Raw genomic sequence first — 16,029 nt, forward strand, 5'->3', positions numbered from 1 at the left:
TTTGCTGCTTTACAGGATAATGTCGTAAAACCTGAAATAAAACATTTCGTTTATGGGTCAGCATCCTCATATATACTTATTTATTTTTAAATACGGTTCTGTAAATTTTATTTAATTGTTTTAAAGAGCCTTTAATTCTAAAAAAAGATACTGATATACATATATCACTACCGACATTTTTCGATGTTGAGATTATTTCAAAAATGTCATAACTATTGTATGTCAGTCTGATAATTTTTGATAATGTTTGATTTCTAACACAATATGATATTTAATATGTTAATAATGAATCAATTATATTTACTCTGCACCGTTTTTATAATCACACGTTCACATTTATTTCTTTTATAAGTGAATGAGAGAAATCGATGAATTGCTGAAAGAACTAAACGCAAAAACGACAATTTAAAGATAAAATTGGGGGTAGGTTGCACAATATTTCTTCCGGTTAGATAAAAGTCCCTTATAGTAAATGGGCGTGAGAAACTTTCCATATAAAATTCACATTGAAACCACGAAAATTGCCAATAGTGATATATGATTTCACAAGAATTAAAGACAGTATTAGGAAAACCATTTTCTCTAGCTTTAACGGTTATTAAAATCAATTTACAATAAAAAACGGGCTCCTATATTTTTGAAGTATTGTGTAAGTACCTACGATAAAATTGTCTTCACCAATAATAGTTCATCACAAGCTGACTTGTTTGAGATTTTTAATTATTAATTAACATTGTTATTTTTATGTAAATAGAAGAATTTAGTAAGAGAACAGAAAGTGATGAAACAGGCGCACTTACAGCACCTAAAGTATGGAAATTATTCCGCAACCTCTATGTCTAGAAATTTCTTTTCCATTTATTTTACAGGATGTCTCTAAAAGGTCTTTACACCGCTCTACTATGGATAGTTGCGATTAAAATAAAAAAAATTATTAGGGGTACAAATAAGTTTCCGCCGTTTTCTATAAAAAAATTGGAATTAATTGTGAAAGAACGGGATATTACGTTTTATTCAAAGTATTGCCCATCAACGGCCACTACTTTTTCCCATCTTTCTGGCAGCATTCGGATACCACGGCGAAAAAACTCTTCATCTTTTGAAGCTATCCATGAATCGACCCAATTTTTGGTATCTTCATATGATGTAAAGCGCTGCTCAGACAGACCGTGTGCCATTGATCGAAACAAGTGGTAGTCGGATGGGGCAAGGTCTGGTGAATATGGCGGGTGGGGTAGGACTTCCCAATTAAGTGTTTCCAAATAGGTTTTAACCGGTGCCGCAACATGCGGACGAGCATTATCATGTAGGAGAATAATCTTGTCATGTCTAGAGTAGTAATGAGCGCGTTTTTCCTTGAGTGCTCGGCTCAATCTCATTAATTGTGTTCGGTAGAGAGTTCCTCCAGTAATAGTTTCGTTCGATTTGAGCAACTCATAATATACAACACCAAGTTGATCCCACCAAATACACAACATGAGTTTTTTTCCATGAATATTTGATTTGGCTACTGATGTTGAAACATGGCCAGGTGGACCCCATGATTTCTTCTTCTTTGGGTTATCATAATGGATCCATTTTTCATCCCCAGTGACTACACGATACAAAAAACCCTTTGTTTTATGCCTGGCAAGCAGCATTTCACTCATGCAAAATCGGCGTTCGACGTCTCTGGGTTTCAGTTCATAAGGAACCCAATTCCCTTGTTTTTGAATCATTCCCAACATTTTTAAACGATGTGAAATTGCTTGTTGCGTCACTTCTAATGTAAGTGCAAGTTCTTTTTGTGTTTGAGACGAATCTTCCTCCAATAACACTTCCAATTCCGTATCTTCGTACGTTTTCGGCCTTCCACTGCGTCCTTTGTCTTCCACGTTAAACTCACCGTTTTTAAACTTGTGAAACCACTCACGACAACTTCTCTCACTCAAAGCAGCCTCACCATATGCTTCTACAAGCAATCGATGCGCCTCAGCTGCAGATTTCTTCAAATTAAAGAAGTAAATCAAAAGTTCCCGCAAATGACGCTTATTCGGCACAAAACTTGACATTTTTGCAAGAAAAAAAAATGCGATGCTGATACGAAACCACTAATACTTCTAGGTTATGTTGTTACTAGTTGATCAAACTTGCGATGGTAAGATTTACATCTAGCAATTTCAGCATAACCTTCTGGTGGGACCATGCTTTGTTAAACGGCGGAAACTTATTTGTACCCCTAATACATATTTGCCTTAGTCAAAAAGTTCATATTAATCGAGCTATAGAGTTTCAAAATTGAAATGTAAAATTCAATTTTTAGCCATAGTTGTTAAATGACAGGAGGAAAATTCATAAAATTTTCTACAAGGAAGTTTTTCGAAATGTGGAATTCATATCTGCAATCAAAATTTACGTAAATCGTGGAAGGGGCCTCATACGCATTAGGTACTTGTTTAGGTCTTTTTTTATTGTAACGGTAAACTACTTTTGAGTGAAAGAACGTATTTGTAGGCTATTTTTGCTTAAAAAAGTATACCTTAATCAAGTCGCTAACTACAGCCATTTTTGAGAGAAACGTTTGTAAAATAAATGCAAAAGAATTTCATTTTCTAAATTTTAATTTTTTAATGTTAAAAAGACCATTAAAAAATTATTTAAGTGACTGTTCAAAATGCCCACCATTTACACGCTTACAAAGATTAATGCGACGAATAAAATTATGTTGTATTCTTTGCATTACTTCGTCATTGTTCCAAAGATCATTTACTGCATTTTGAATTTATTGCCAGAATTTTTTTTAAGTAGTAACAGGTGTTCGGTACACCGTGAATTTAAGATAACCCGTAAAAAAAATCCAATGGATTTAAATCTGGGGGACATAGCAGCCAATTGACGAGAGAGTCATTGTCTCTACCGATCCATTTATTTGGATACTGCTGATTTAAATAATTTCTGACAATTAATGTGAAATGAGGTGGAGCGCTATCATGAATAAAATACATTCTTTCTCTTTGCTGCAGAGGAATATATTTCAGCAATGTAAATTCCATATATAAATTCCAGTACAGTTAATAAAAAGCAAAATTTACGTTTACCAGTAAATTTAAAAGGACAAAATGAAAACTCTTACAAAAAACATCCTGTCACTTTCGAGAAGATCAATTTGACTGTAAAAACAATAATAATTCTTTCTTAGCAACTAAAAATAGCTAGCACACGAGACTGGAAAAAGTATTCGTTTTTTGCATTTAGTTTACAAATGTTTCTTTTGAAAATGGTTGCAGTAAGTGATTTAATTAAGGTATAGCTTTTTTAAACAAACATACCGCGTAAATACGTTTTTTCACTCAAAAGTGATTTATTGTTACGAAAAAAAGATTGAAAGGTGTAAATAAGTTGCTAAGGCGTATGTGGCGCCCTCTATGATTTACATAATTTTTGCTTGCAGATATGAATTCCTCATATCGAAGAACCTCCTTGTAGAAAATTTCATGAGTTTTCTTTCTGCCGTTTAATAATTATGGTCCAAAATTGAATTTTTCATTTCAACTTTGCCACCTTATAGCTAGGTTATTATCAACCTATAAACTAAAGTAAATATGTTTAATCGTTATATTTTGATGTCAGCTACCTATAGTAGAGCGTTATGAAAACCTTTTAGAGACACCCTGTATATGTTAAATGACCCACATTTCAAATCGTAATCTCATTTCCTGCTTTAATTTCTTCAATTATCTGCTTTATTTTGTGACTATGCTCAATTTTATTTTCTATCTATCTGCAATCATCGAATGCAACCAAGGGGATTGGTCGTCCAGCAGATTTACTAGTAAATTTCTATTTTGCAGTTTATCATTTACTTTGTGTTGCATACTCATATTTAAATGTGATTATGTCCAAAACTATTAAATTAATTCATACAATACTTTATTTGCTGATAGGGACATTGGGGTTTTAATGAGGGCAAGCAAAAGGTAATTAGGATATTTATGGGTGCGAGGGAGACGGGCCATCTACCATTGATGATTCGCAAGCAGTACGCCTTCATCCAAGAACAGATCTGGTCACAAAAAGGGCTTATTTTTCAATTGATGCGTTCTAAAAATATCATTTCTACCGTGGTGTTTGTAGAGATAATGCTACATCAAAACTTATCGTGGAATTTGTGTTCTAAGAACGCATTTAAATTTATCTGTAAGCGCGTAATTTGTGTCCTCCAAAATCACGTAGAACTACATCTCCCCCCGGATTAAGGCGTACTGGTTCCGAGTCAACGACTTTAGCCGATCGTTGACAATGGAAGGGGAAACGGTAGCCTGTCTCCCTCACACTTATCAATCACCTAGTCGCCTTTTACTTGCACTCACTAATATTCCATGTATATAGCAAAGGAATGGGTACTGTATAGTTTCTTATAGGGAGAATTCCTCAGATTCCTCGCTGAATGCCTACTGAATTTAAAGTAGGTCACTCCATTTAGGAAAATGGATTTTATGTAAATAACTTGGGTTAGTAATATACGTAGCATACAATAAATTACCTCCATAATTTCATTGTGAGCCACCCTGAATATTATTTCAATAAGTAGCAGCAAAAAGTTCTTTCTCTATATGTATAACATTGCATAAAATCCTGCAATTTCAATTTCTGTTAGTTCACGATTCACTCAATATATACTTGTATAACGTATGAAAGTAGAAAATTCATTAAGTCTACTAAGGAATGTTGAAAAAGTAAACGGTTCAAAAAAATGATAAGTTTCAATTATAATATATAACCACGTGACTTTGTAGAGATCACCTAAAAGTAAACTATAATTCTATGTATAGCTGGTAACTTGAAACTATAAGCAGCAAATATTTGCCTGGTAACTTTCTTCATTCGGAGATGTTAAGAGTAGCCAAGCAAGAACTTTGGGCATCTGCCGAAGAGCCCTTAATAGCGAATTCATCAGTAGATAAGAGACGTTAAACATCTGAATAAGACACTCATCATTGGAAGTATATTTGAACGTATAGCTTGCTAACGTAGGGCGGTTACAGCATGTCAAATTCTGAGGGCAAAGTGTTTGAACAAATAATCACTTGTAGGTATTTTCCCGTATTTCATAATACTGTCCTAAATTAACATCAACTAATATAAAAGAAGCAAAAAAATGCATGTTAAGTGATTCTCATTTAACGGGTTGCGATCCATTAGCGCTCTTCAGCAGCACCTATTCCCGAGGACATTAAATTAACGGTAATTTTACAATTACTTAACGCTTGCTGATAAGGCAAAAATAACCTAAAACTTTACGGAAGTACTTCAGGCGGTCGTAAAATTATATTCGTGTAATTTCCAATTTAAAGGAGCCATTAACAAGCCCTATTAAAAAAAGGTAATTGAAGGAAGCAATATTCTGTCAACAGAAACGCTTAAATTGAATATTTCTAGAATCTAACAATCAAAAAACTTAAAATTAGAATATAACGAAAACAAAATACCTAAGACCATCAGCAGAGAATCTTTTTAGGACAGATCCCATCCATGTTTTCAAAAGTTTTTTGCTACTGATCCTCTGTAATGGTCTGTGAACTTACCAATGCCAACATCAATAATAAAGAAAAAATGATAGCTTACTTTAAGACTCACCGGACTGTAGTTCAGCGGCGCCCGGCTGACAGCGATGGCCGGAAAGCTGGACGGCTGTGGGCTGGCAGCCTGTACATACCCGACACTGTCTCCAGGGCCGGCTCCGCTACTGTTGTACATGTCGAGGGTCGGACCCGGGCTTGAAGCTGCTGGAAACGCCCGCTGGGCGTTCTGGGCGGCTGCAGCGGCGGCCGCGTGAGGCGAAGCAGGTGGACCGAAACCTTGAGCGGCAGCTGCTTGGTAGTTGTTCATCACTAGAAAGAAATAAAAAATATGCCTATATTTCAACAAAATGTTGATTGACTAAAACCAAAGGCAACTAGGCGATTAGTTGAAAAGTTAAAGAAGTATTTGAAACAAACTGCCGGTCATTGTAAGTATAAATGACCGGGGCGGAACGAAGAGGTAGCACTTAAAGCTTTTTCATCAGCGTTTATTTTTTGACGTTAGAGTATTCTTGGAGCACTTTGTTAGGTGCCATTCCCAGTAAAAACAAACTTCGCGCGCACCATTAAACCCATTTCGAGACCGGTCGGCCGTCGTAAATCATCGTTCCCGGGCCGGGACAAAGCAAAACGGGGACACATTTAAATAAAAATTCCTGTCAGATGAGCTTTAACATGGGTTGTCCGAACGTCGAAATAGGAAAATTGAATGTTGGATAAACAGTCCTCAGTTTTTGTTTTCCATTCCGGGAATTCCTACTTTCTTTCCTATTTTTCGATTGGGACGCGGTCTGTTCGTTTCGATGAGTTTTTTTGAGAACTTACGGTATTTAGGGTATTGTAGTAAGAACTGACAGGGGAAGAGCTTTTTTAAGATGGTATGTAGCTGAGTTCAAAAAGGAGGAATTTCGGGCTCAAAGTATCTATGAAAGGATATAGTTTGGTTTGTAATCTGATTAAGGAATCTATAGAAAAATTTGGTATACACAGATTTAGCGGCAAATATATCAAAATTAATGGTCCAAGATTCCTTCTCGAAATTCATTAAGAACATTTTAAATATTGAATTTTCCGTGACCAATCGTCCTGCAACAAAGTAAAAATCTTCTTAAATTTGCTAATTTGTTGCACAATATAAAAATCTGAAGGCAGTAGCCGAAAGCTATGAGTGCTGGAACCTCAAAATTTATGAATGAGCGGGCTTCCCGAATATTGGGTACCAGGTTATGGAACAGGGACCAAAAATAGCCACGCGTCCATTTATTATGGACCCAAATACATTATTATCGCAGGGCTCTGTTGACTGTGAAGAATACTTTCTCTAAGAGGATTTTTATACACTTTCGTATTAGGACATGGTTGAGTAGAATTGGCAAAAAATTATGTATCTGTCCGCCTATCTACCTATTTAAAAATAGAACATCTCTATTACTCATTTCAAATATTATCGAACACACATAAGACAAGTTACCACTTTGCATAGTAATTGCATTTAATAATCTAAGTTACTTACCTGACAAGGCCTGGGTCAGCAGTGGGGTGTTATTGTTCGGTGTCAATTGTCCATTCGTTAAATCAACTGAAAACACAGATAAAACAGCAAATTAGATTATGTTGGGCGCAATAATTCAAATCAATATTATTCCATGAGATTAATTAATACAATAGCATTAATCATTTTGTACCAAAGCATACAAAAAATTGAAGCTTCAATGCATGTGAGAATATTACTAATATATTTCCGTATGCTTTAGTGATGTAGGTACTGTATTCGTGTGTAAGAGACTGTAGATAGATCACGGTGTGTAGCTATAACTTGACATGAAATAGGTTTTCCTGAATTTTTAAGGAAGAGGTGTTAAGAGATGTTAGTACATGCAGTATTAGTTGATGGTGGTTCTAAAGTTGAAAATAAATTTGTTCCTATGCTAATGGTATAATTGCTAAATTGGTTTTCTAAGACTAAACTATGCAATGTTTTGATGGTTATATTGTAGTAAATGTTAAATATAAATACTTGTTTCTTAATCTCACTAAAACTAGAAGTTGAAAGAATTCTATATAAAAACGTTTATTTTAAAGTCTCTTTTAAGATGTCTAGACATACGAGTGACATAACAAGTGGTTACACTTTTAGAACCAAATAACTACAATAGGGGAGTCTTTGCGTAAATAACTCATGTCTTCACGAATAGTAATTAGTTTTTGGAAATGGTTATATTTGAGAAAATGGAACGCTGTTTGACAAATCAATAAATTATATAAAATAATACCGAGCAATAACAACAAACAATGCTTATTTATATTTAATAGTAGAATTTAGTTCAAACTGTAACAATTTCTCAGACAGGTAAACACCTTTTGAATATTCATACATAAGCAAAAAATGTGCCTATTCGCTGCTATTGTGCAACGTATAAAGCGAAATTTATTAAACTGTTTTCGGAATATGCAAAGATATCATACACTCTTCTCAAATAGAAAATCGCAAAAATAAATTGCTGAAACTTCGAAACACACACTGAAAATAACTTACATTTGAAGTTAAACATCTTCGAAAATAAGAAGGATATTTGAATGCGAGAAAAACATTTAGATAGGTGCATCCCTGGAATATCGTACAGGGATGTTTGGAGGTTTATATAATGCACAAGAAACATGTTGTAAGATTGGCCAAAATAGTCATTTTTAGTGAAATTTAATCGATACATATCTATAAAAAAAAATATATATCAAGCTATACTTTTCTACAATCCTATATTAAATAGAAATACAGGGTGAGTCGGGAGGATCGTGCCAAACTTCAGGATCGTGTTGTACATGAAAAATAAATGTAAAAAAACTCAAATGTTGTTATCCGATTTTCGTTTGTGTACAAGTTATAGCGTAAATAAAATTAAAACATAAAATTTGAAAAATTTATAAATTTCATAAGAAATTCCATAAATGAACGTTTGGATATCATAGTAAATGTCCAAAAATATCGCCATTAACTTCTAAACATTTTCGGCTTCGTCTATGAAGAGCATTCGTTGCGCTCCTGATTGTTTCATGTCTTTCTTTAATGGCAGCTGCAGCATTTCTAATGCGTTGAATTACTGCATCTTGAGTGTCCACTTTTACTCTGTACACTTGAGTTTTAAACCAACCCCACCAACAATAGTCTAGTGGTGTGAGGTCTGGAGATCTTGGAGGCCAACTAATAGGGCCACCACGACCAATCCAACGTCCAGGAAACGTTTCGTCTAAATGTTGCTTAACCTTTATGTTTTGATTTTATTTACGCTATAACTTGTAAACAAACGAAAATCGGATAACAACATTTGAGTTTTTTTACATTTATTTTTCATGTACAACACGATCCTGAAGTTTGGCACGATCCTCCCGACTCACCCTGTATAGTTTTGTTGAAAATATCCAGTTTTTTTTATGTTTCCGTTTGAAATGCCCTTCGACCAGTAATTCTAGTCTCCCTTTCATAATTACCATATACAGTTCACACATAGCCCGAAATTTTAAAATTAATTTAGATTCTTTAGATCAAAACAAAGCGGAGTACCAGGCATATTTTAATGAAATTTATTTTTAAATGTATCTTAAAATTGAGAATATACGATGACGTATACTTTATTCGCTTATAGTGCTTTTTACATAACAAAAAGCTACCAAATTGCATGTGCCCTTATTTAGCTTTGCTAAATGTAAGTTTATTATTTAGTAATTTTATGCCATATATTTGAAAAATGTTTCACCCCCATCAACTTTACATGCGTGTACTGAAACACCAAAGAATATTTATTCTTTTCTGAATTGTGGATGTGGATTTGATGGCGAATTGTTGTCTTGAACACGCCGTGCATAAGTAATAATCATAAATATTCAGACCGAGGCTTTGAATTTTTCTTTAAGATCGTTCACTCAACGATTTTTATTGATTTGACAATTTCTGAAAAATAACGGTACTCGGGAAGTAAAGAACCAATAAAAATACGCACTTTTGAAGTCATAAATATCGAGGGATAATTAATTTAATCAAAAAACGAATACAAAAACTCATTTTTTATCAAAGATACAGAGAATAGCTTGAACAATTTGTATTTCATTATTTTATTATTTAGATTCATTAATTTTGGTGAATAATGAATCTGAATTTATACTGAATTGATAGGTCTTGCTATGTAGAGCTAGCAAAAGTAAAAAAAACAATCGTGAAATAAAAGATCAGGTTCGTATTAAATTTAAAAAATCGATCAATTTCATGTAGCCCAAATGTGCTCTATGGAAGTATTGGGGCACATCAAAACTTCGAGAAACATCCAAAAAGCACAACTTTACATTCGTCCTACCGAAATTGGATATTATGAACAGGGACAGATGACCAACCAATGTGCGGTTCTACTATTTAAGAACTTTTTTCGTTTGACTTGAGAGTCCTTGCCGGACTACTAATTTTGTTTTTGTCATGTAACTAAAATTTATAAATTATTAGAATTATGTGATAATTTTTTTCTTGACATTAAATGTCGAAAATACTGATATTTGATTATCCCAAGATTTGTGCGAAAATAAAATCTACAAGGATAAAAAAAAAAAAAATGTTGTTAAGTTTTGTAGACGATGACCATATGAATTTATTCTTATGGTCATCAATACTAGTTGCCCAATGTTTTTGTATATTTAATTACGTGTTACATTATTAAATTATGTTAATATGTTTGAGCGTTTAATTTTTTTTTCTTTCTTACATTGAACCACTTTACCGTATAGTTAGCAAAAACAAACTAGCGTAGACTTTTCGAAAAGAAATAACCACTTTTGACCGATCTTTGGTTAAATATTGCCAATATGTAAAACATCCCATCAAATCCACATGCCCAAAGCAGCAAAAGGGGCCTTAAAAGCGAAAATATCTATTAAGTCATCCCGAGAGAAAATCCCTCATGTCAAGTCGAGGAATCGATAGACGCATATAAAGAATCTCCCTCTTCCTCCTCGAATTGAACTTTCGTAACAGAAATTTAGGACAAGAAGAAGGACGCAAAGTCAATATTTCACGGTGGACGTTTGATAGATGGGCTCCAACTATGGAAAAAATGTGTTTCCCAACTTATGACAGTTTTTCTCCCGTATATTTCAACGGGAATTCAATATAGGTGCACAAAAGACATTTCTCCAAAGTTATTTCCTTCATTAATTTGAAATATGGAGGTATGATGGAAGTGCGTCCAGCGACTGCAGTGTTCGGTTAGTGTTAATGTGTATTAAACTGCACTAATCTGGAAAAAATATTACTGCTCTATTGGGTTTCTATGAAACTAAATAGTTCCGTTTTGGTTAAAAGCTCACAAATTCTAAACTATCATCAGCTATCATCGACACGATCATTTTTTTCACTCACACTAGCAACTTCTAAAAAAAGCACCCTTTATTATTAATTACAACAAGAAAGTCTAAAATTTCTACTCTAATCCTCTAAGTAATGACTCTTCTACACACTAACAGCTATTCTAAAATCTCTTACAATTATTTCGTTATGAAATTCTAGGATAGTCAATGTATTAGTCCCACATCTAATACATTCACTACTAACAAGGTTTAAACCGCTATTCTACGATAATGGTTACAATAATTAATTGTTAATACTAAGTTACTACTGATTGGCTTCTACGGAACTATCCAGGTCTAGGGTTAAACATTGACTGTCTATTCTGTCACATGACTAATCACGTCACTAAAATTAGTAGGTAGATTACTCGCCCCTGAGTGTCGGTGTGTTCCTAGGGTACAGTCCTCTAATCTCCTCATGAAGGTGGGCACTAATTTTGTTGTCACTCCGTATATATGTACGTCACTTTCAAATGCTATGTATGTGAGGTTTTGCACCTGGTTGGGCGTACATCAACTTCTCAAACTAATTTGGATCATTGTAAATAACTGAATAATTTCAACTTCAGTTGTACAAAATTTACATAAAACCTTCGTGAATAATTGAACTTGAATTTCCGTACAATTGGAACTAATTGAGAAGTTCTGCAAAAGGGCATGGGAAAGTCATAAGCAAGTGCAGTAGGCATTTGAAGCGCATCGTGAGCTAAAAAATTGAAACTCCCCTGAATAAAAGATGGTTAAATTTCCAATGTTTAAGACACGTTTCGGTGGACGTCTGAACGGGGCTTAAAACGCCGACGTTTCGGATCGTAAATTCTTTATGAACGTGCAAATATGCGGTCTGTGCTATCCGAGGGCGACTACGTGTGTATTGACTGGGTGTATTATTAATATATTAACCTTAAAGCTGAGATAAAGCAATTTTAAAATGATGAGTTTTTGAATTGCAACAATTCTTTAAAATTCTGCAAGCGGAACTTCGAGGAAAAAATACAGGGTGGCATATATCAACGAGCATTGCGCATAGAAGAACCGTTCGGGCGAAACTCCGCAAAATAATTAGAGTTAGGAGTTTCGAAGAGTAGGAAAATTTTAGTTAATGGTTTGTAAAAATTACACCTCCAATCACGACAGCAAAGATATTTTTTTGTTAGTTTCTTGATTATACTTAATTTTCTATCGCGCCTAACTCTTCTGCACAGTTGCTTACATCCTTCTTATTCACTCTTGTGAGCATTCCTTCTTTAATACTGAGGAACTTTGAGATTTTTTTTCATTTTTCATACCATTTTCAAACATTAACAGCCTGTATTCCCTGAGCAACATTTTGCAACACTCTGTACATATCAGTAGGCCAAAACACCGGAAACTAGGTTAGTAAAAAACTTCATGTATTGTGTGCTTGAAGGATGTTATCGGGTAGAGGACAACAAATAAAACGCTTTCTTTTACGAAAGAATTGCCGACGTTTCGACCGCAATTTCAGTCTTTATCAAGTCCAGCACAAAATATGGGCGACAGTTCATAAATAAACTGCTGGAACTTTGAAACGTATAGTAAAAATTTGTAGTTTATATTTGAAGTTAAATATATCCGAAAATGAGAAATATATGTGAATGCGGGAGGCGTATTCAGACAATGATGTAGTTTACTGTGCCATTCAACTTCATGGACATCATGTCGCTGGTCATTCTTTTTAGAAATCTTTCTCGAGAAGAAAGATAGATACGGTCAACTCACAGTCAACGTTGTTGTCAAGGGGTTTCTGTTGGTACACCTTTTGATGAATTGATGTACAGTCTGTTTCAATTAAAAAAAAATTGAATTACCTTTCTTTCTATCAAGCAAATGGATTATTAATATTAAATTTTATACCAATTACTTTAATTCGTTTTACCTAGCTTTGAAAGAGCTCACAAATGACAAAATATCTGAAACAGGTATCCAACTGCAGTTTTTCCAATCTAGAATAATCCTATGAGAAAGCTCCTTAACCGCACTAAAACCTCAAAAATTTGATGTGATAGAGTTAGTGTTAAACTGGGCAATTTTATAATACTTCAAAAGTTACAAAATATCTGAAATACTACGTGAGGTTCTTGCGAACTAGGCTTAACCTTTTAGATAACTCTTTAAGCTCAGCAAAAGTCCAAGAATTGGGTGCGATAAAGCTGGATTACACAGTTTCAAAATATCTCAAAAACGAGAAGAATACCTGAAATGCTACATGTGACGGTTGTGCGAAGTTGCAAAACATTAAGCGAATAAACCTCTATGGGCACAATTTTTAAATATAGCAGAACTGGAACAATTGGGTACGCTCAAATCAGCCCAAACTGCACAAATATTAAGTAAGTGCAAAACCAATCAAAAGTTTCAAGCGTTAAACATCACGATTATATGGTCAGTTTTGAACTGTGTAAATACAAAATACCTACAAGAAACAATCGAAATAGATAATTGCGGTTGTTGCGCACTGGGCCATACCGCTCAAAACCTCTCAGAACCCCATTTTAGAGCTTAAACCTTAAATTTTGCATTTGATAAAATAAGTTCTGATGTGAAAAAACAATTAATTTAAAATTTTCCTCTTAAATTCAAATAAATTCTAAATGGTAGTGCGAGTCAAAATTCGACTAATTATTTCAAGACCTAATGGAACAATGAAATAGAAACTTCATGGAATTCGAAACGTTAATACTCGGGATTGAGTGCCTTGTCATAAACGAAATATTTGCCGACTTTTGTTTATATTATGGGCTTTTTTCGTGGGAAAGGTATTTGCATACATTAGATAACAATTTGACATTTTTCACCGAGACACCTGGTATATCTTAAAATAATTCGAATGTCCAGGAAAGTCTTCCACAAAAATTCCTAACACGTCGCAAATTAACATTTGTCTTCTAACTTGAATCGTCAACAATATACCACTCTTAATCATCTAACCGCGTTCAATTATTATTCGTAGCCTTCATTTATTACTGGTTTATTTTCAGTACTTGCTGCATTTTTAGCATGTCCTGCATATTTAAAAATATTTAAAACACAACGTGATACAATTTAGCACTTTTTAGAGCAATTTATTTAAGATAGCCACCCTGCATATTTCCTGGAGCCATGACAAATTAAAAAATAACCCCGAGGCCACGCACTGTGTACTTAATATACACAAGTTTTACGTTCAAACTGTTTTACAAACGTTGCGGTTGACAGCGAAGAATAATGAGTCGCCCCATAAATTAATAAAGTTTAAGAGTTCCGAGCCCAAAAACAAATAATTTAGAAGCACTAATTAGGTCTCAAGTTGCTTAATAACAAACTACATTTTTTTGGAATCGGGCAATTCAGGCTTAGCAAGGCGGAGAATCCTACAAACTAGGCCGCTAGGGTTAATGTAGGCCAAGTAGAGATTAAAACTAAATTACCTCTTAAGCAGGGCTAAGCCGTACCCTTGAAATATCAGGGAATCGACAAAACAGTTTTGGAGCAAATGGACCTTAAACTCTAATGGCTTCATTAGTACCCGTTTTTGGTAGATATTAAAAAAGTTTTCCATGAAATCTTTTTTAAAATCTAATCTGATGCCCGACCATCGGAGCTTGATTTTAATAGAACGGCTTCGTAATATACACCGAAGTCGGCGCCATATGGCGCCTCCAAACAAAAGTATTGACGTGAACTTCGGCTCTCTCTCGCTCTTTTAATGAACTCTTGAAAAAGTTATCAACTGTAGCATTGGGCCCCATTCCCGTGGAATTGCCTGTCTGCTGGAGCACGGTCCAGGTGCAAAACTTCACGAATTCCCCGTCATTATTACACCGGAAAGCCACCCTGGATGGAGATGGCGTCTTTGAAGAGTGCATGGCACTTCCCCCAAGACGGCTTGGTTGTGACGCGAAAGTCTTAAGGTTCTTAGTTTATGAAACACATGTAGAGGCACTAAGAATTATTCAAGCTGTCTTTCGATAAACGTCCTAATAAATCCTACAGAAACATCGTTTTCTCATTGTTATTCCTCTAATGAGATGCAAACTCATGAGCACTTTAGTACCTAAATAACTGTTTATTTATTTTTTAACATCCGAAGCATAGTTTGAAATTCCAGGCCGAACTATGAATAGCAGGCAACTTTACAAGAAGGACAACTCCCATAGGAATTTGGACACAAGGTCTAAGCATTGGTCAGTATCTTGGATGAATATTTTGTGCTGGTGACCCGCATCAAGATCAAATTAAGCATTTTATTACAATCTTATGAGCGACAGAACTAAATTCTAAACAGGGAATAAATTCTAACTCGTTTTTCTTTTAAGACCTGGCGGAGATAGTATTTAATAAATATAACTGAGACTTATTGTATCGTACTTCAGTACTAAATACCCCTTCCATGTTCAAAATGATCAATTAAAAGGGGCTTACAAATAACTTTTGCATAGATGTAAAGACTGATATTCAACAGAAAGTTGACCAGTTAGCGTATAAATATTAGAGATATGCTTTGGATAAATTTAACACCTGTTGTGTAATTGTTAGGTGTTTGTTGGTAAGTGTCGAATAACTTACTCAGTGCCCTACGTTCACGGCTTTCTGCTTATTGCGATTTTTTTAAGACCACCCGTTATAATGAAACTTCAACGATTTCATGAAAATTCTGAGAAGCAAGACCGCACACGCGTATCGATATTTTTGGATTTAATATTAAGGTAAATAAATTTAAATTATGGTGAATGCGGCAGCTTTGGCGCTATCAGGAACGAATATCGTTAACGTTTAATTCATAGAGACACCCAACAATTTACAGTAACCAGAAACCGACACATTTCCTTCCTTTACCAACATTCAGAAACAACGGTATATCAAGTGTCACCTTTAAATCGATCCGCAGAATGATATTTCCAATTTGGGAAAACAAGATAAATTAAATCATTTAAAATCACACGATCTCTTTCGAGCCAGAAACTTCAGAATATCGTGTGGGAATCACTGGGAATCTGATTGTGTGTCAAAAATGGCAATGCCGAGTGGGAACATAGCATTCGAAGCTGTTTATCAAGAATTAGCCCATCTTATTGCATCT

General features: G+C 34.6%; 1 protein-coding gene across 5 annotated transcripts in view; it reads right to left on the bottom strand.

The window, feature by feature from the left end:
• Nucleotides 1-16,029, bottom strand: part of Rbp6 (RNA-binding protein 6) — a 513,430-nt gene that overhangs the window by 11,867 nt on the left and 485,534 nt on the right. For 3 of the 5 annotated variants that reach the window (XM_066299644.1, XM_066299642.1, XM_066299646.1), the window contains 2 exons: nucleotides 7,075-7,140; nucleotides 5,605-5,870 (listed from right to left, as the gene is read on the bottom strand). In XM_066299644.1, the coding sequence (XP_066155741.1) occupies nucleotides 5,605-5,870; nucleotides 7,075-7,140 (332 nt within the window). The remainder of the gene's footprint in view (nucleotides 1-5,604; nucleotides 5,871-7,074; nucleotides 7,141-16,029) is intronic. The other 2 variants (XM_066299645.1, XM_066299643.1) reach the window with 1 other exon arrangement.

This window comes from Euwallacea fornicatus, chromosome 34 (assembly GCF_040115645.1).
Source record: "Euwallacea fornicatus isolate EFF26 chromosome 34, ASM4011564v1, whole genome shotgun sequence".
Classification (NCBI taxonomy): Eukaryota; Metazoa; Arthropoda; class Insecta; order Coleoptera; family Curculionidae; genus Euwallacea; species Euwallacea fornicatus.